We start from the raw sequence: 18,594 nt of genomic DNA on the forward strand, positions 1-18,594 counted from the left end.
TTGCTTTTCCACTTATCTTTGTGTCGTCAGCAAATTTCGACACCCTACACTCAGCTCCCTCCTCCAGATCATCTATATAAATGGTAAATAGCTGAGGCCCCAGCACCGATCCCTGAAGCAATCCCTCAGCAGTGTTTATATGTTACATATTCAGTATAGTCACCCATCATTGGCAGATGTCAGAATGTCCAAATGGCTTTCCATTGTCCACAATTAACATATTTAAATCAGGCTTCTATAATGCAGTTGTAAGCTCTACAGGAAATTAATGACAGCTGCACAGTTTAGGGAAACCCTGCATGAAAACAAAATGAGATTGGCACTTTATTTCTGATATTTAAAGGTGAAACAGATGGATCTGAGTAGAGGCTTACACTGCACAACTGCTTTCTTGCTTCACTCTGGAAAACTGTTTGCTAGAGAACTTGTTAGATTTCTTTTGGACAGTATCGAACTGTTTCGGAGTATTCGTAAGACAAACCCCTCATCACTGGAATCTATCTAGTGACCCTCCTCGGAACCACCTCCAATGCAACTACATCACCCCCTCAAATAAGGTGACCAAAACTATACATACTATTCTAAGTGCAGCCTCACTAATGCTTAGTACAGCAGCAGGAACAATTCACTACTCTTATATTCTATTCCTTTAGCAGTAATTGCCAAGATTCCATTTGCCTTCCTTGTTACTTGTTTACTAGTTTTCTGCAACTCATGCATGAGGACACCCAGATCCCTCTGCAGCAAAGAACTCTGAAGTTTCTTTTTAATCATAGAGTCATTTTATCATAGAAACCCTACAGTACAGAAAGAGGCCATTGGCCCATTGAGTCTGCATGACCACAATCCCATCCTGACCACACCCCCATATCCCTACATATTTTACCCACTAATCCCTCTAACCTATGCATTCCAGGACACTTAAGGGGCAATTTTAGCGTGGGCAATCAACCTAACCCGCACATCTTCGGACTGTGGGAGGAAACCGGACCACCTGGAGGAAACCCACACAGACACGAGGAGAATATACAAACTCCGTACAGACAGTGACCCAAGCTGGGAATCGAACCCAGGTCCCTGGAGCTGTGAAGCAGCAATGCTAACTACTGTGCTACCCGTGCTGCCCCAATTTGCCTTTGTATTTTTCCTACCAGTATGGATAACTAACACTTAATTCACGTTGGAAGAAACTTCATCTGCTAAATTTTGTCCCATTCACTTAACTTTTTCATATCCATTTATTTCATTATTGCTACTTATTTTACCTATTTTGGTGCCACCTGCAAATTTGGCTATGGTACCTACTATTCCTGCATCCAAGTTATTAATATAGATTGTAAATCGTTGGGGCCCTGAGGACCTGAATCCTGTGACGCTCCACTAGTTACGTCTTGCCAACCTGAAAAAGATCCATTATTCTGACTCTGTTTTCTGCTGGTTAGCTAATCCTCTATCCAAGCTAATAAATTATCCCAATCTGCTGTGAACTCACCTTGTGTATTAAACTTGTGTGTGACCCCTTATCAAATGCCTTCTGGAAGTTCAGATATACAACATCTACAGGATCCCCACTATCCACATCGCTTAATTTACCCTCAATAAAACCATGCTGATTCTGAAGATGGCATCTTGACTTTCTAAATGTCTTGTTATTATTTCCTTTATAATGGATTCTAACAATTTCCCAATGAAAAAATTAAACAAATTGGCCTATAGTTTTCTACATTTTGCCCTTTGAAAAAGACATTTTAGAAGTGTTTTTCCAATTCACCGGAACCATTCCCACATCTAGGGAATTTTGGAATGTTAAAAGTGCGTCAGCTGAAAGTAAATGAATTAGACAAGTATTAGATTGTTTTCTACATATGGGAGTTATGTAAATTTTGCCTGTGATGACAGTAGCTGGAATGAGCAGCAACCCAGATTCTCACCTCTGGCTTGCTACCGACAGGTGCTGGCTGCCATCAACCACACGCATGTGATTATCAGAGCTTTTCAAGTCAGTGGCAATAGGTTTTATGCTAAAGGTTGAGCTAGTTTGCAGAAAAGATTGTCATATTCCTTGGAAGCTGTCATGCTTCCTTGCTGCAGTATTCCAACATCCCTGGCATGTCCTGGAATTAGGCTTAAGCAATGGCTATTCTACAATAAATCTTCAAATCTTGCTCATGGCATTTCTGAGGAACCCCACAGATAAATGCCAGCTGTGCTATAATGTGGGCCATGTAATGACTAGATGTATCAGCAAGCAAGCCATTGGCATGCCGTAGTTGCTCTTCAGGTATGTGGGCAGGTCTGGAGACATGCTTCTTTGGGTTACATTGGATATACAGCACAGAAACAGATCATTCGACTCAGTCCGTGCTGTGTTTGTGCTTTATTTGAGCCTCCTCGTGTCTTTCCTCGTCACAATCCTCTATATCATTCTCTCTCATGCTTGTCTAGTTTCCCCTTAAATCATCTATTGTTGCTTCAACTGCTCCCTGTGGTACTGAGTTCCAGATTCCCTTCAATCTTTGAAAGAAGTTGTCTCTTCTGAATTTCCCTTTTGAATTTTCGCTGACTGTCTTATATTGATGGCCTCTAGTTAGGTTCATTCCCTACAAACGGAACCATTTTGTATACAAGTGATCAAAATCTTTTATCATTTCAGAAGCCTTCTGTTAAGTAAACCCTTAGCCTTTTTTTCCCATAAGAGAAGAGACTGAGCTTGTCCACCCTTTCCTGAGGAGTCGACCAGGCTTTTCTGGTATCATCCTTTTAAAATTTTTTCTGTATCCCCTATATCTTCCTTATGATGTGTGGACTTCACACAAAGTGCGGTCAAACCATGGTTCAGTATATGTTTAACATAAATTACCTACTTTTTAATTCTGTATCTCTAGAAACAGCCTTGTGCTTGATTTGCTTTTTATGATCTTGATAACCTGTAGCTCAACTTTTATTGATATATTTGTACTTTGATCCCTTTTATTCCTCTACCCCAGCCTAGATTTGCAACTTCCAAGTTGCAAGTGACCTCTTTATTCTTCCGAATATTATTACCTTTTGTTTATCTGTGCAAGACCATAACACTGTAAGACATAGGAGCATAATTAGGCCACTCAGCCATTGAGTCTGCTCTGCCATTCAATCATGGCTGACTTTTTTTTATCATCCTCTTTCTCCTGCCTTTTCCCTAAAACCCTGATCCCTTTATTAATCAAGAAACTATCTATCTCTGTCTTAAAGACGTTCAATGACCTGGCCTAAACTGACTTCTGCAGCAAAGAATTCCACAGATTCACCACTCTGTCTGAAGAAATTCCTCCCCGTCCCTGTTTGAAAATTTTGTCCCTTTAGCCTGAAGTTGTGCTCACTGGTTCTGGTTTTTCCTACTAGTGGAAACGTCCTCTCCACATCCACTCTATACAGTCCTCGCAGCATCCTATAAGTTTCAACAAGATCCCCCCTCATCCTTTTGAACTCCAACACTATCAGACCCAGAGTCTTCAACTGTTCCTCCTATGACATGCTCTTCATTCGAGGTTCTTGTGAACCTCCTCTGGACCCTTTCCAAGGCCAGCACAGCCTGCCTTAGATATGGGGTCCAAAACTGCTCTCAATACTCCAGAAGTGTTTAACTTTATTTACCAAATATTTTCTCATTCTGCAGGTTTATTAATGTCCTTTTGTAATTTGTCTTCCTCTGTTTGGAGTATCCTCCACTCGCCATCCTTCCCATTGTCCGATTTGGTGTCCTCCAAATTTAGAAATTGTTTTAATTCCAGAGTCCAAATTGTTGATATAATCTGTGAACAGCAGTGATTCCCAGTTCTGATACTTATTGAACATCGTTTCCCACCTTCTGCCATTCTGAATACCTGCTACCCTTTACTTCCACTGTCTGTTTTCAATTCCGAAACCAGCTCGCAATCGACTATGCCATGTTTTCTGATTCCACATTATCTTATACATTAGCGTCTGATGAGGTATCTTCAAAGGTTTTTCAAAATTCAGATAAATTATCTACTGCACTGCTGAAGTCTAGAATCTGTGTGCTTTTTTAAAACAAAATTGCTAAGGCTGATGAGACATGATTTTTCCTTTTGAAATCCATGCTGACTATTGTATCTAATTTCTAGATGTTCTTCTGTTCTCTCCTTTAGTAAAAGTCCCATTTTTTCCCACTACTGAATAAGCTGACTGGTCTAATTTCTGAACATATTCTATCTCCCTTAAATTTAGAATGACATTAACTATCTGTCAGTTGTCTGGCACTGTATCTTTTTTTTCTATCAAGTTATTAACTATGAATCTTTATGCCTCTGCTATTCTTGGCTCGATTCTTTAAAAAAATAACATGGATACGGATTGTACAAAGATTGGATAGGCGATTTAATAATGAGGTGGACTGACCTGGGCTAAAAAAGGACGTGGATGGAATGATCAAATAGGCTGATAAGTGGCAGATGGAATTTAACCCTGAAAAGCGTGAGGTGATGCATTTTGGAAATAGTAATTTGACAAGAAAATATTCAATGAATGGTAGGATACCAGGAAGTTCTGTGGAACAAAAGGACCTTGACGTGTTTGTCCATAGATCTCTGAAAGCGGAAGGACATGTTAGTTGGGGGTGAAAAAGGCTTATGGCACACTTGCCTTTATCAACTAAGGCAGAGATTACAAAAGCAGGGAAGTCATGTTGGAGTTGTATGGAACTTTGATGAGGCCACAGCTAAAGTACTGCATGCAATTTTGATTGTCACATTATCGGAAGGGTGTGATTACACTGGAGGGGGTGCAAAGGAGATTTACCAGCATGCTGCCTGTGATGGAACATTTTAGTTATGAAGGAAGGTTGGAGAGGCTTTGTTTTCATTGGAGCAGAGAAGCTTGTGGTATGACCTGATCAAGGTGTGCAGGATTGAGAGACGTGGACAGAGTGGATGAGGAGCAGCTATTCCCCTTAGTTGAAGGGTCAGTCATGATGGGATATATGTTCAAGGTGCGGGGCAGGAGGTTTCGGGGGATGTGAGGGAAAAACTTTTTTACCCAGAGAGTGGTGACAGTTTGGAATGTACTGCTTGGGAGGATGATGGAGGCAGATTGCCTCTCATCCTTTAAGAACATAAGAAATAGGAGCAGGAGTAGGCCATCTAGCCCTTCGAGCCTGCCCCGCCATTCAATAAGATCATGGCTGATCTGAAGCAGATCAGTTCCACTTTCTCGCTCTCTCCCCATAACCCTTAATTTCCTTGTATATCAAAAACCTATCTCCCCGTGACTTAAATATATTTAGCGAGGTAGCCTCCACCACTTCAACAGGCAGAGAATTCCAGAGATTCACCACCCTTTGAATGAAGAAGTTCCTCCTCAACTCCGATCTAAACTGCCCCCCCCCCCCCTTGAGGCTGTACCCTCTAGTTCTGCTATCCTTTCTAAGCGGGAAGAAACTCTCTACCTCTACCCTATCCATCCCCTTCATTATCTTGTACGTCTCTATAAGATCCTCCCTCATCCTTCTAAACTCCAACGAGTACAGACCCAGTCTATTTAGTCTCTCTTCATAGTCCAACCCCCTCATCTCCGGTATCAGCCTAGTGAACCTCCTCTGCACTCCCTCCAAGGCCAATATATCCTTCCTCAAGTGCGGGAACTAAAACTGCACATAGTACTCCAGCTGCGGCCTCACCAGTACCCTGTACAGTTGCAGCAAGACCTCCCTACTTTTATATTCTACCCCCCTTGCTATAAAGGCCAACGTTCCATTTGCCTTCTTGATCACCTACTGCACCTGCAAACTGGGTTTTTGCGACTTGTGCACAAGGACCCCTAGGTCCCTCTGCACCGTAGCATGCTGCAGCTTTTTGCCTTTTACATAATAATCCCTCCTACTATTATTTCTGCCAAAGTGGATAACCTCACACTTGCCAGCATTATACTCCATCTGCCAGGTCCTTGCCCACTCGCTTAGCCTATCCAGATCCCTCTGCAGACTTCCCACACCCTCCACGCAATTTGCTTTTCCACTCATCTTCGTGTCATCAGCAAATTTCATCACCCTACACTCAGCCCCCTTCTCCAGATCGTCTATGTAAATGGTAAACAGTTGAGGCCCCAGCACCGATCCCTGTGGCACTCCACTAGTCACCAACCGCCAATCAGAATAGCACCCATTGATACCAACTCTCTACTTTCTATTAGACAACCAATCCTCTATCCACGCTAACACCTTACCCCCAACTCTGTGCAACCTTTTATGAGGCACCTTATCAAATGCCTTTTGGAAATCTAAAAACACCACATCCACCGATTCCCCTCTGTCTACTGCACTAGTCACATCCTCATAGAATTCCAATAAATTCGTCAAACACGACTTCCCCTTAATAAATCCGTGCTGCGTCTGCTCAATCAAAGCATTCTTTTCTAGGTGCCTCGCTATTTCTTCTTTGATAACGGATTCAAGCATTTTTCCAACTACAGACGTTAAACTCACCGGCCTATAATTCCCTGCCTTTTGTCTACTACCTTTTTTAAACAGCGGCGTAACATTAGCCGTTTTCCAATCTTCTGGCACTTCCCCGGAATCCAGCAAATTTTGGTAAATAATTACTAAAGCATCCACTATCACCTCTGCCATTTCTTTCAGAATCCTGGGATGCATTCCATCCGGTCCTGGGGACTTGTCCACCTTCAGTCCCATTAGCCTATCAAGCACTTAAAAAGCATTTGGATGAGCACTTGGCATATAACATTCAGGACTATGAGCCAAGTGCTGGCAGATAGGATTAGGTGAGAGGTCCGGTGTTTCTAATGTGTTGGTGCAGACTCAATGAGCCAAAGGGCCTCTTCTGCACCGTATGGTTCTATGATTCTAATCCATCTGGACTAGTGACTTTAATCATCTCAAAATCATAAATTAAGAACAGGATGTATTCAATAAACTAAATACATCTCACCTCATTTTATCGTTCAATATCATATTTATTTTTCATGTTTAAAAGGAATATGTAGTGCACTTTTGGTCGTTTCCTTGAAGCTGGATTCTTTTTGCTGATTTCTTCTTGTATATTCCTATTTTTACATTCTGATATATGCTGATGAGTTTGGCAAGATGGGTGTATGAATGGGCATAATTTCAGGAGTAACAGTCTGAGTTTGTTCTACTGAATTTCTACCCCATTGTGCCTTTGTTTTGTGATGGCTAATTGGGCAAGGTTAGAGATGAAAAAGTTTTCTACTTTCCGCAATCTGCAGACTTGCTTTGACACTTTCAAGTAGGACTTTTGCAGAGATCAGGTAACCTCCTGCCACAGTTAATTGCTACGCATAGGCAATATCAGTGAGAGATTTACCAAAGACTGGCAACTCCTCCTGAGATGCAGTTGAATCAGAATTACATTGGCTGTTTTTTTATGCGGATTTTTTCCTCATTATCATGAGGGCAACATGAACAGAAAAGAAAAGGCAGCCAATGTTGGAACTTTGAAGTGGAGGCCATGCTGGATCATTGCGGTGTGCAACAACCTGAAGGATAATGTTCATTCCAGATGTACTGACTCCTTTGGGATTAGGTAGGAAGGAATTGATGCAATTGTAAAACCTGAAGAGAGCACTTTTTAAAAGAAACATGACATTATTCACCTTCAGTATACTCCTACCAGCTTGAAAAGAGCTTTTTGTTGGCTGGTGACTTTGGCTGTCAAATCACTTACCTAAGTTACACAAGTGAAAAAAAAATGTGCTGTTTGGACTATCTATCTTTATTCAAGTATGTAACTGAAGAAAATAGTGAGATTTTATCAGATATTTTCAACATTTCCCCAACGGAATACCTTGCCATTGTAGTCAGTCTAACTCTGTGAAGTTCTTTGCATTTTTAAAATTTTGCACTTGTGAACCTTGAACAGGTAATTATTGAGCTTAGGGACCATTTGAATTTGGAATATTTCCACTTAGAGTTTATCTTAACAGATAAATTTCACCTTGTTACAGAAGCTGCTGTTACACTACTGGCGCCAGTTCAAGTCTGTTACTGGATATTGCTTGCTTTGTAGTCCTATTGTCAGGAACGTTAAAGCTATGCTCACCAGTGTCCAGTGTTTTAGTAGGTTTGATGTTGATAAGGAGTTAGCTGACATTTACAATGAAGATTTGAATGAGTGTCAGATGATGCACATTTTAAAGTTTGCTTCTTAAGTCATAAAACTTTAGAATGATATGGCATAGAAGGAGACCATTCAGCCCATTGTACCTGTGTTGACTGGTAGCTCTATCCAATTAATTTTACTCCCGAGCTCTCTTCGGTAGTCCTGTAAATGTTCTCCCTTCAGTATTTATTAGTCTTGTCAGCTTTGGCTTGTTTGGTAGCTCTGTCCCCTTTTGACACCCAAAGTTGTGGATTGAAGACTGAATCTGGTACAATATTGATTGAGTGTTGTCTTAAAGTGAGGCCACTTCTGTCCCTTAGGTGCCTGCAAAAGATCCTGTGACATTATCTTGTAAAATAGCAGAGGAGCTATTCCTCGTACACTGGCGAAAAGTTATCTCTCCATTAACATCAGAAAAGTAATTAACTGGTCATTATTACATTAAATAATGTGGACTTAAATATAGAGTTAGGAGGGTTAAAAGAGGCCATGAAATGTCTTTAGCAAACAGAGTCAAGGAGAATCTCTAGGATTTTAATGCATATATTAGGGGCAAGAGGAAAAAGTAGTCCCACTCAAGGATAATGGAGGAAAGTTACACGTGGAGCCACAGAAAATGGGTGAGATCCTTAATAAGTATTTTGTATCGGTATTCACCAAGGAGAAGGACATAACGGATGTTGAGGTCAGGGATAGATGTGTGAATGCTCTAGAGAATGTTAATACAACAAAGGAGGAAATGTTGAGTATCCTAAATTGCATTAAGGTAGACAAGTCCCTGGTGCCAAATGGAATCTATCCCAGGTTCTTGCAGGAGGCAAGAAGAGGTAGTTGGAGCCCTAATGGACATCCTGTGACCACTGGCGAGGCTCCAGAGGACTGGAGAATAGCCAAAGTTGTTTCTTTGTTTAAGAAAGGACACGGGGATAATCCAAGAAATTTATAGGCCATTTAACCTGATGTCAGCAGTGGGGAAGCTTTTGGAGAAGATACTGAGTGAAAGGATAGATGCACATTTGGAAGAAAATGGACTAGTGACAGGCAGTGTGATTTTTTTTTTCATGGGAAAGGTCACGTCTCACCAACTTGATTTGAGTTTTTTTGAAGAGGTAGCAAAGATAATGAATGAGGGAAGGCTTGTGGATGTAGTTTATTTTGACTTTAGTGAGATGTTTGACAAGGTCCCACAAGGCATACTTGTACCAAAACTAAAATTACATGGGATTCACAGTGAGCTGGCTAGATGGATTCAGAACTGGCTTGGTTATAGAAGGCAGAGTATGGTGGAAGGGTGTTTTTCAAAATGGAGATCTGTAGCCAGTGGTGTTCCGCAGGGATCAGTGCTGAGACCTCTGTTTGTAGTTTATGTAAATGATCTGGAGCAAAATTTGGGGGGTCTGATTAGTAAGTTTGCAGATGACATGAAGATTGGTGGAGTTGCTGATAGTGCCGGGAATTGTCAGAGGATACAACAGGATATTTTGGAGATTTGGGCACAAAATGGCAAATGAAGTTTAATCCAGACAAATGCGAGGTGATGCATTTTCAAGGGTCAAATTCAGATGAGAATTATATTGTAAATGGTAGAATCCTTAGGAACGTACAGAGGAACTGGGCATGTAGGTCCACAGTTCACTGTAAGTGGCAACACAGGTGGCAAGGTGATTAAGAAAGCATATGGCAAGCTTACCTTCATCAGCGGGGTATTAAGACAAGAGTTGGAAAATGCTGTTTCAGCTATATAAAACCTTGGCATTTGGTTAGGCTGTATTTGGTCACCACACTACCAAAAGGATGTGAAAGCTTTGAAGAGAGTGCAAAGAAGGTTCACCAGGATGTTGCCTGATCTCGACAGCGTTGGCTATGAGGAGAAGTTGAATAAACCTTCATTGGAAAGAAGGCGGCTGAGGGGAGACCTGATAGAGATTTACAAAATTGAGGCATTGACGGGGTGGATAACCAGAGATTTTTCCCAATGGTGGACATTTCAGTTGCAAAAGAGCGCAGGTTCAAGGTGAGAGGAAAGTTAAGGGAGATGTGTGGGGGAAGTTTTTCATGCAGAAAGTGGTGGGTGCCTACAACATACTGCCAGAGGAGTTGGTGGTGGAAGCAGGCACATTAGCAACATTTAAGAGGTATCTGGATGCGTACATGAACAGGGAGGGAATATAGGGATACAGACTAAGTAAGGGCGGAAGATTTTCTTCAGTTTAGTTAATGCATTATGATCGACACAGGCTTGGAGGGTCAAAGGGCCTGTTTCTGTGCTGTACTTTTCTTTGTTCTTTGTACATTATACTATGTCATAGATCCATTTTGTTGCTCAGTGCCAGACCTAGCAGTAGAGAACCAACTTGTAGATGCTGGAATCTAATTTAAACTACCAATATAAAAACAGCTTCATGGGAGGTGATGGCATATCGAAAGCAGCCCACTTGATTGACACCAATTGCACTATAATAAACATTCAACCTCTCCATCACTGGCGAACAGTGGCAGCCATGTGTATCATTCACAAGAAGCACTGCAAGAACTCGAAGTTCCTTAGATACATTAGGACATAAGAACATAAATAGGAGTAGGAGTAGGCCATCTAGCCCTTCAAGCCTGCCCCGCCATTCAATAAGATCATGGCTGATCTGAAGTGGATCAGTTCCACTTTCCCGCTCTCTCCCCATAACCCTTAATTCCCTTGTCTGTCAAAAACCTATCTACCTGTGACTTAAATATATTTAGCAAGGTAGCCTCCACCACTTCAACGGGCAGAGAATTCCAGAGATTCACCACCCTTTGAGTGAAGAAGTTCCTCCTCAACTCCGATCTAAACTGCACCCCCCCCCCCCCATCTTGAGGCTGTGCCCTCTAGTCCTGCTATCCTTTCTAAGTGGAAAGAATCTCTCTACCTCTACCCTATCCATCCCTTTCATTATCTTATACGTCTCTATAAGATCCCCCCTCATCCTTCTAAACTCCAATGAGTACAGACCCAGTCTATTTAGTCTCTCTTCATAGTCTAACCCCCTTATCTCCGGTATCAGCCTAGTGAACCTCCTCTGCACTCCCTCCAAGGCCAAAATATCCTTGCGCAAGTGTGGCGACCAAAACTGCACACAGTACTCCAGCTGCGGCCTCACCAGTGCCCTGTACATTTGCAGCAAGTCCTCCCTACTTTTACATTCTATCCCCCTCGCTATAAAGGCCAGCATTCCATTTGCGTTCTTGATCACCTACTGCACCTGCAGACTGGGTTTTTGCGACTCATGCACGAGGACCCCCCAGTCCCTCTGCACCGTAGCATGCTGCAGCTTTTCGCCCTTTAAGTAGTAATCCCTCCTACTATTATTTCTACACCTTCCAAACATGTGATGACTACCATCTAGAAGGACAAGGTGGGAAACACTCAAAAGCACTATTACCTATAAGTCCCCTGCAAGCCACCCTCCATCCTGCTTTGGAAATCGTAGAATCTATAGCACGGAGACAGGCCCTTCTGCCCAACCTGGTCCATGCCGACCAAAATGTCCATCTAAACTAACCCTATTTGCCTGCATTTGGCCCGTATCCCTCTAATCATGTATATGTCTAAATGCCTTTTAAATGTTGTCAATGTCCCTGCCTCAACCACTTCCTCCAGCAGCTCACCTCCACATATGTATCACCCTCTTGTGTTAAAAAAAAAAGTTGCTCCTTAGATTCCATTCTTTCCCCTCTTAACTGAAACCTATAGCCTCTAGTTCTCAATCCTCCAACCCTGGGAAAAAGACTGAGTGCATTCACCCTGTCCATGCCTCTTATGATCTTAAACACCTCTAAGATCACCCCTCAGCCTCCTATGCAGGAAAGAAAAAATGTCCTAGCCTGTCCAATCTCTCCCTAAAACTCAGTCTCTTGAGTCCTGGCAACATCCTTGTAACTTTCTTCTGCACTCTCTCTAGTTTAATAAGATCTTCCCTATAGCAAGGAGACCAAAGCAGAGCACAGTACTCCAGGTGCAGCCTCATCAACATCCTATAAAGCTGCAACATAATTTCCCCACTTCTATACTCATTGCCCTGACTTTTGAAGGCCAGCATGCCAGAAGCCGCCTTCATTGCCCTATCCACTTGTGACTCCACCTTTAGGGAACCGTGCACCTGACTCCAAGGTCCCTCTGTTCCACGATACTACCATTCATCGTGAAAGTCCTACCTTGATTTGATTTTCCAAAATGCAACACCTCACATTTACCTGTCTTGAACTCCATTTGCCATTTTTTTTGGCCCACTTCCCCAGCTGATCAAGATCTTGCTGCAATTTTTGATAACTGTCCTCGCTGTCTACAATACCACCTATTTTAGTGTTATCTGCAAACTTACTGATCATGCCTTGTCCATTCTCATCCAAATCATTGATATAGATAACGAACAACAATGGGCCCAGCACACCCCTGAGGCATACTGCTAGTCACAGGCCTCCAGTCCAATAAGCATCCTTCCACCATTCCTCTGCTTCCTATCATCAAGTCAATTGTATATCCAATTTGCCAGCTGTCCCTGGATTCAATGTCAAAATCCCAGAACTTCTCTAACATTACTGTGTGTGTCCACACCTCATAGACTTTGGAGGTTCAGGAAGGAAGCTCACCGCCTCCTTGGGGCGGCCCGGGATGCAGTGACTAGCGTTGCTGCATCACAGCACCAGGGACCCAGATTTGATTCCAGTCTTGGGTGACTGTGTGGAGTTTGTATGTTCTCCCTGTGCCTGTGTGGGTTTCCTCCAGGTGCTTCAGTTTCCTCCCACAGTCGAAAGATGTACTGGTTAGGTTGATTGTCCCTTAGTATCCAAAGATGTGTAGGTTAGGGGAAATGGCAGAGTAAATTTGTGGGGTTTATGCAGTTGCAGTCTGGATGGATTGCTCTGTTGGAGAGTTGATGGGCTGAAATGCCTACTTCTGCATTGTAGCGATTCTATGATAACGTCACTAATTCAGAGTGACAGCTAATCCCATTCTGGTAGTTGTGGGGTTTGAATTCTATTAATAAATCTGGACTATAAAGTTACTCAGTATTGGAGGCCATGAAACTATCATTAATGGTTGTAAAAAAAAACCCCATCTGACTCATATCCTTTAGGGATGGAAATCTGCTGCCCTTATCTGGTCTGGCTTACATAATACTCCAGACCACAGCAATGTGGTTGACCCTTAACTACCCTCTGCAATGCCCTAATAAGTTAATTCAAGGGCAATTAAAAATGGACAGCAAATACTGGCCTTACCAACAACGTCCTCAGCCCATAAAATAATTTTAAATTATTTGTTGCAGTCATACTTTAGATGGTGAACAACTGAAATGATACAAGACTTGCTTCCTCGAGGTGCTGCTAATTTCTAATACTTGATCAGTACCGAATGTGAGGAGGCATATAACGGTTTGAATAGTTATGTACTTGCACATGTCAAAATTTGGTCATTTTAATTCTAATGGTAAAATAGACAGAATCGTAGAATTCATGGTGTAAAATTCTGGGATTCTGTGTGCTACGAGTGGGGTTGGCCTGGGCTGCTGGTTTTCACGGGAAATTGAATGGAAAGACTAGAAAAATTTGTGATTGATCACCGGCACAGAATGAGCAATCTTAGTCAGAAAACGGTTAGGGTGCTGTAGTTGATCTTAATGACACGACTCTGAGAAGAAGAAGAAACGACTGCCCCGATCACTATTTCGTGACCAACTGGGATATTTACAGAGAACCAAATCACGTGAGGTTGAGAGATCCTCCATGAACAAGTCTTTTGCTAAATCAGTGTGTTTAGATTTGCACTAGGATTGGCTACAGTTTGGCACACTAAACTGCCAGCTTCAAAATATCCATATACCAGAATCTGAAGAGGGGAGAACTAGATAAGATTAGGTTAGTGGAAACTAGACTGCCCTAAATGGCATTCATCATGTTACTCTACCTTCTGGATTGGGGGACATTCACTTGTCATGAGGTTAAAATATGTATAGGATTGGATTTGAGAAATCTCAAACACAGAACAGGAAGAAGCCTGAGTCATTCTAAAGCATAAATGGTGCTTTACATTCAGTCTAATCAGCAATTCTTATTTTTGCAGTATAAAGAGTGTTTTTCTATATCTAAATCTAATTCTGATAAGTGTTTCTTGTGATGGTATTGATTTAATCAATATTTAACCTTATCTGTGAGTGTTCAATGTTAATGCTGGTGTAAGAAGTGGGGAAGCAGCCATTGTATAATCTGTAAGGAAAAGTATTATATCATATTACCATATTGGCTAAGTCATGTTTAACTGGATTTTATTCTTTGGTGTAAACATTGCAGTATAACTCATCAGAGCATTAATAATCATTGTTCCAAGTAGATTATCACAATTAATTGTTGGCCTATAATTTTATCCAGCTGTCATCCACTTATACCACTGACCAGCTGAAGACTGAAGTGAGCAGCGGCGACTCATGTCCTCTGAATCAAAAAAGTGATCCATTCTCTTCATCTCCACCTTCAACGAAACTCCGAACACGGAAAACAAAGCCTGAGGAGCCATCTGGGAATATAACGGCTTCAGATCCTTCTCCTATCCCAACTGTACCTCAGGGCAAGGAGTTGCACAATGTAGAATTTCCTCAGACATTACCCCCACCTCCACCTTCAGATATCCCTCAGACTGGTTAGTGCGTTGCTTAGTGAGTCTTGCCTAGAGGGGTTTTAAAACAAAAAGCTACTTAGCTTCTAGTCGTGGCTGTTAATTGTGTTGAAAGAATTATGAAGATTTTGTTTTTTTTTGAAAACCACATGTAAACTGGTATTTTCAGGTATGTCAGCATGTTTAGTTATGTAAAGCTTTTCCTTTAAAAATTTTCCGTAATTTTAGTAAGTGATGTGATGCATGCAAGTTCCTCCACTTTACTGCTCATGGGTTAGGCTGCACCATAGACGCTGAGATCATGGTTCCTACTAAGGTTAAAAAAAAAAATGCACTCAACTTTAAAACGCGCAAAGCTGATGAAAATAGAAGCCTGACCTTAATTCAAAGAACTTGTCCATATTTGCTCATGAACGAAACTGGTCAGGTTTTTTAACTCTTGACTTTGTATCACCCTCAATGCAATTCCTTTTCAAAATAAAAGTTTGACTAAAATTGATTTCCTTTGGTCATAGTCAGCCTGGCACAACCAGGTCACCAGCTATCCTGGCTTTTTTTTAAAAATAATAAGTTCCATTGAAAACCACATGGGTTGAAAGGGGTACAAAACAATTGTTTCTCTCACTGTATTGCATAGTACTATCAAAAGCTAATATTAAAATAGGCTACCACACAAAACAACCAAAACCATTTAAGGAAAAAAAGGCTAATTGAGCATCTCTTCTTCCCAAAGGCCCTTCTCAGCCCAGCAGTCCATCCACCTGGTTAGAAAATTCCCAACGTAGGAGACGCTCTGCACGGTTAGCAAGTGCTGCAGGGATTGATGGTCCCACTGACCAAGGGTATTTACCTTCTCCATCCAATGATATGACAGGACAGTCGGGCAAATCCAATAATCTGACAGACAGCAACATACCAGAGGGTGAGAATAAAACTAACTACCTAATAGGTGAACATCTGGGTTCCATTAGGTATGGTATTTATCCAGCGGGGAACTCTCTAAACCAAATAAAAGTGCACAGATGAGCAAGATGCACATGCGTTACTCAATCAAACCCGTTCTATTTTGGATAAATATGGTACCATTTGGAACTTTGACATAGATTCTGCTTATGCTGCGGTTCCTGTTCTGAGAGAAAATTTTACCTTTCAAAATTTTATATCTTGAATATATATTTTTTTAATGAAATGGCAGAGAGGGGAGGAGTTTATCAGTGTCTTGAGAGGGGGCTTAGTTGATGCTAGAAGTGTAAGTGGCATCAGTTTGGCTGTAACGTTTTGTTGAGCAAAACTAGTGCTCGGTGGCTTAGCTGCACGAGCTGCAGCTCTGAGTGGAAGTATTCTTGAGTGTCAGCATGACACTTTCTCATGGGATCATAAGGAGCTCTTGACTGTCTATTTAAAATAGTCTTGTTGTGGTGTGATCATTTGTGATAGAAAGCACCGGTGATTTTTTTAAAAAAATAATAAATTCGACAGTGGGTCAATAGACCCAAACCATTGATGAATTTGAAAGTTTGTAATTGGCTGCAGTCTGAGCAGTGAAGTGAGCAAGTAGCAGTCTCTGGCTTATGCAGTGTACTTGTTGGCATGTCCAAAGTAGGAAAATGAAGAAGGGAGTACATCTCTACCTTGCTATTTTTATAGATGTTTTGGATGGATGTTTTCTCGCTAATTAGGAAAGAGCGGCTGAACAAAGTCTTTACCAAAAAATATAAATGCTAAAGGGATGGAGCAGAGCAGGTGATTTAATCCAAGAACAGCAAAGGCATAATCCTAGAACTGACTTAAACACTAATGTTGTTGTTCATCAGTCAGCATTTTCAGCTGTTTGTTAACCCAATAATTAGTTTTAAAAGTCATATTGTAACTAACTTGGTGAATATTTTTCTTGTTATACTTTCTCTCTTCCCTCTCCATTTTAAAAAGAAGATGGTCGTACCATGAAATGACTTTCAATACGGAAAACAGAACAGCTGACAGACAATAGTAGGGATGGCTCAGAGTGAGCTGGAAGAATATTAGCCCAAATCAAAAAGTTTAAAGTTAATTTATTTGTTGGTTACAAGTAGGCCTACATTAGCACTGCAATGGTTCAGATAACGTGAACCAGGCTTGCCCTTTTTAAATAATTGCTACCCAAACTGCTTATAATGGAGTTATCCATTTGTGTTTGTGCTTTTTTAATTGAATCCCTGTGATTTTTTTTTAAGCTTGAATTTTTCTCCTTCCCTTTAGGTTTTTCAGCTCCTGTGCCTAAGTTTTCAGGGTAAACAGATGACTTACAGAGGTCTGTCATTGCTGCTCTTGATACTGCAATGCATGGCTTGACTTGGACAGTGGATTTGTTTCAAAATTCTGTTTCTTTTCCCATTTACCCCTCACTTCCTTTTAGGCTGAAATCACGCACTCTCCTCCCACTGTGACGTTCTTAGTTGACTTATTGTTTTAGGCTAAATAGAACATGAAATGGGTAGAGAGAGAGATAAGAGAATGAGATGAACTTTTGATGAAAAGATTATTTGCAACCAAAGGCTGTTTTTTTACCTTCTTTTTGAGGGGATTAAAGACAAGTTGTATTCCTTTTTTGAAAAAAAAGAGTAAAGTTCCTAGTATGAACCCTGATCTGAAGCCTATGATTGGTGTAACTGCCTTGTAACTCACTCAATGCCATTGGTGCTTACTTGAATTGAATGTACTCTTCTGATGTTGTTGAGCAATGTTATAGTCGTGCCATTTGATGTCGGTGCGTGAAGGCTATAAGTCGCATGATGTCTTTGACGTCAAGTCAATGTAAGCTATTGATCATATTAGTGGCAGAAGAGGAGGTTGTTTTGTCAAGGAACTTATTCAATGTGCTGTACATCTTTTTTAAAGCAATTTTTAAAAAATCCATCACGAGGTAGTGTTACGATCGCTGAAAGAAAACCGCTGGATATGTGCATCGGGACCAAGTGTGTGTACAGTAGTGCAGGGAGCTTTGTTGCCAAGTACACTACCTCATGAAGAATTTTTATAAAACTTTAATTACTTATTCTGCTATACTTTTTTGTAAGAGGAAAATACTGTCTTGCTAAACGAAGGAAAAAAAAATAAAAGTTATGACTATGTTGGATTGCAGAACCCTTGCTGTTTGTCTTTTTTTGTTAGTTTAAAAACTTGAGGTCTTCCTCACTAATCAAATACAACACAAAAAAGTATACCACATCTGCAAAAGTACCTATCTAATCCCTAAATTTCTAACAAAAATAGTGGGATGCAATACAGGCAGTCACAAGGATGGCTTCAATATCAGGGTTCTTAGCTTCTGAAATGGCTGCTCCCCCCACTCCACTTATTTTTTTTGCCCTCTGTCTTACAAGTGTCATAGTGAGTGTAGTGGCAAGGCAGTTGGGATTTAAAATTTACTAAATTAACATTGTTTTTGCAGGTGGGGGAGCATTGACATTATGGGAATTGTAGCCACGTACAGGAGAGAATATAGGAATGACGAATGACAACCCCTACCCCAACATTACCCTGTCACCCGCACACACTTCCCTTGCTGTTGCCGAGAAAATACAATAGTTTTCATGTTCTAAAAGCATTTGCACCCTGACAAATCATATATTTAAATTGCTTATAATGACATAGTAGAACTTGCTAAAAGTGCATTCCTGCTGTTAAAGCCTTGTCCGGCAGTTGGTATCATCAAAGCCCAGGTCTGTCGTACCAATGTTTTAAACTTTCTGACTCATGACTGAAGATTACGCAAAACACCCTGTATTCTCAATGGCAACTTTGAAACATAAGAACTCTGATTAAGCTCTTCTAGAA

At 41.1% G+C, this 18,594-nt stretch overlaps 1 protein-coding gene across 3 annotated transcripts in view; it reads left to right on the forward strand.

Annotated features, from left to right (window-relative positions):
* phf20l1 (PHD finger protein 20 like 1) overlaps positions 1–18,594 on the forward strand; it is a 120,628-nt gene that overhangs the window by 50,318 nt on the left and 51,716 nt on the right. For 2 of the 3 annotated variants that reach the window (XM_080194558.1, XM_080194559.1), the window contains exons 10-11: positions 14,535–14,802; positions 15,512–15,700. In XM_080194558.1, coding sequence (XP_080050684.1) covers positions 14,535–14,802; positions 15,512–15,700 — 457 coding nt within the window. The remainder of the gene's footprint in view (positions 1–14,534; positions 14,803–15,511; positions 15,701–18,594) is intronic. The other variant, XM_080194560.1, reaches the window with a different exon arrangement.

The sequence above is a fragment of the Carcharhinus amblyrhynchos genome, chromosome 8, assembly GCF_965287045.1.
Source record: "Carcharhinus amblyrhynchos chromosome 8, sCarAmb.v2.hapA, whole genome shotgun sequence".
Lineage (NCBI taxonomy): Eukaryota > Metazoa > Chordata > Chondrichthyes > Carcharhiniformes > Carcharhinidae > Carcharhinus > Carcharhinus amblyrhynchos.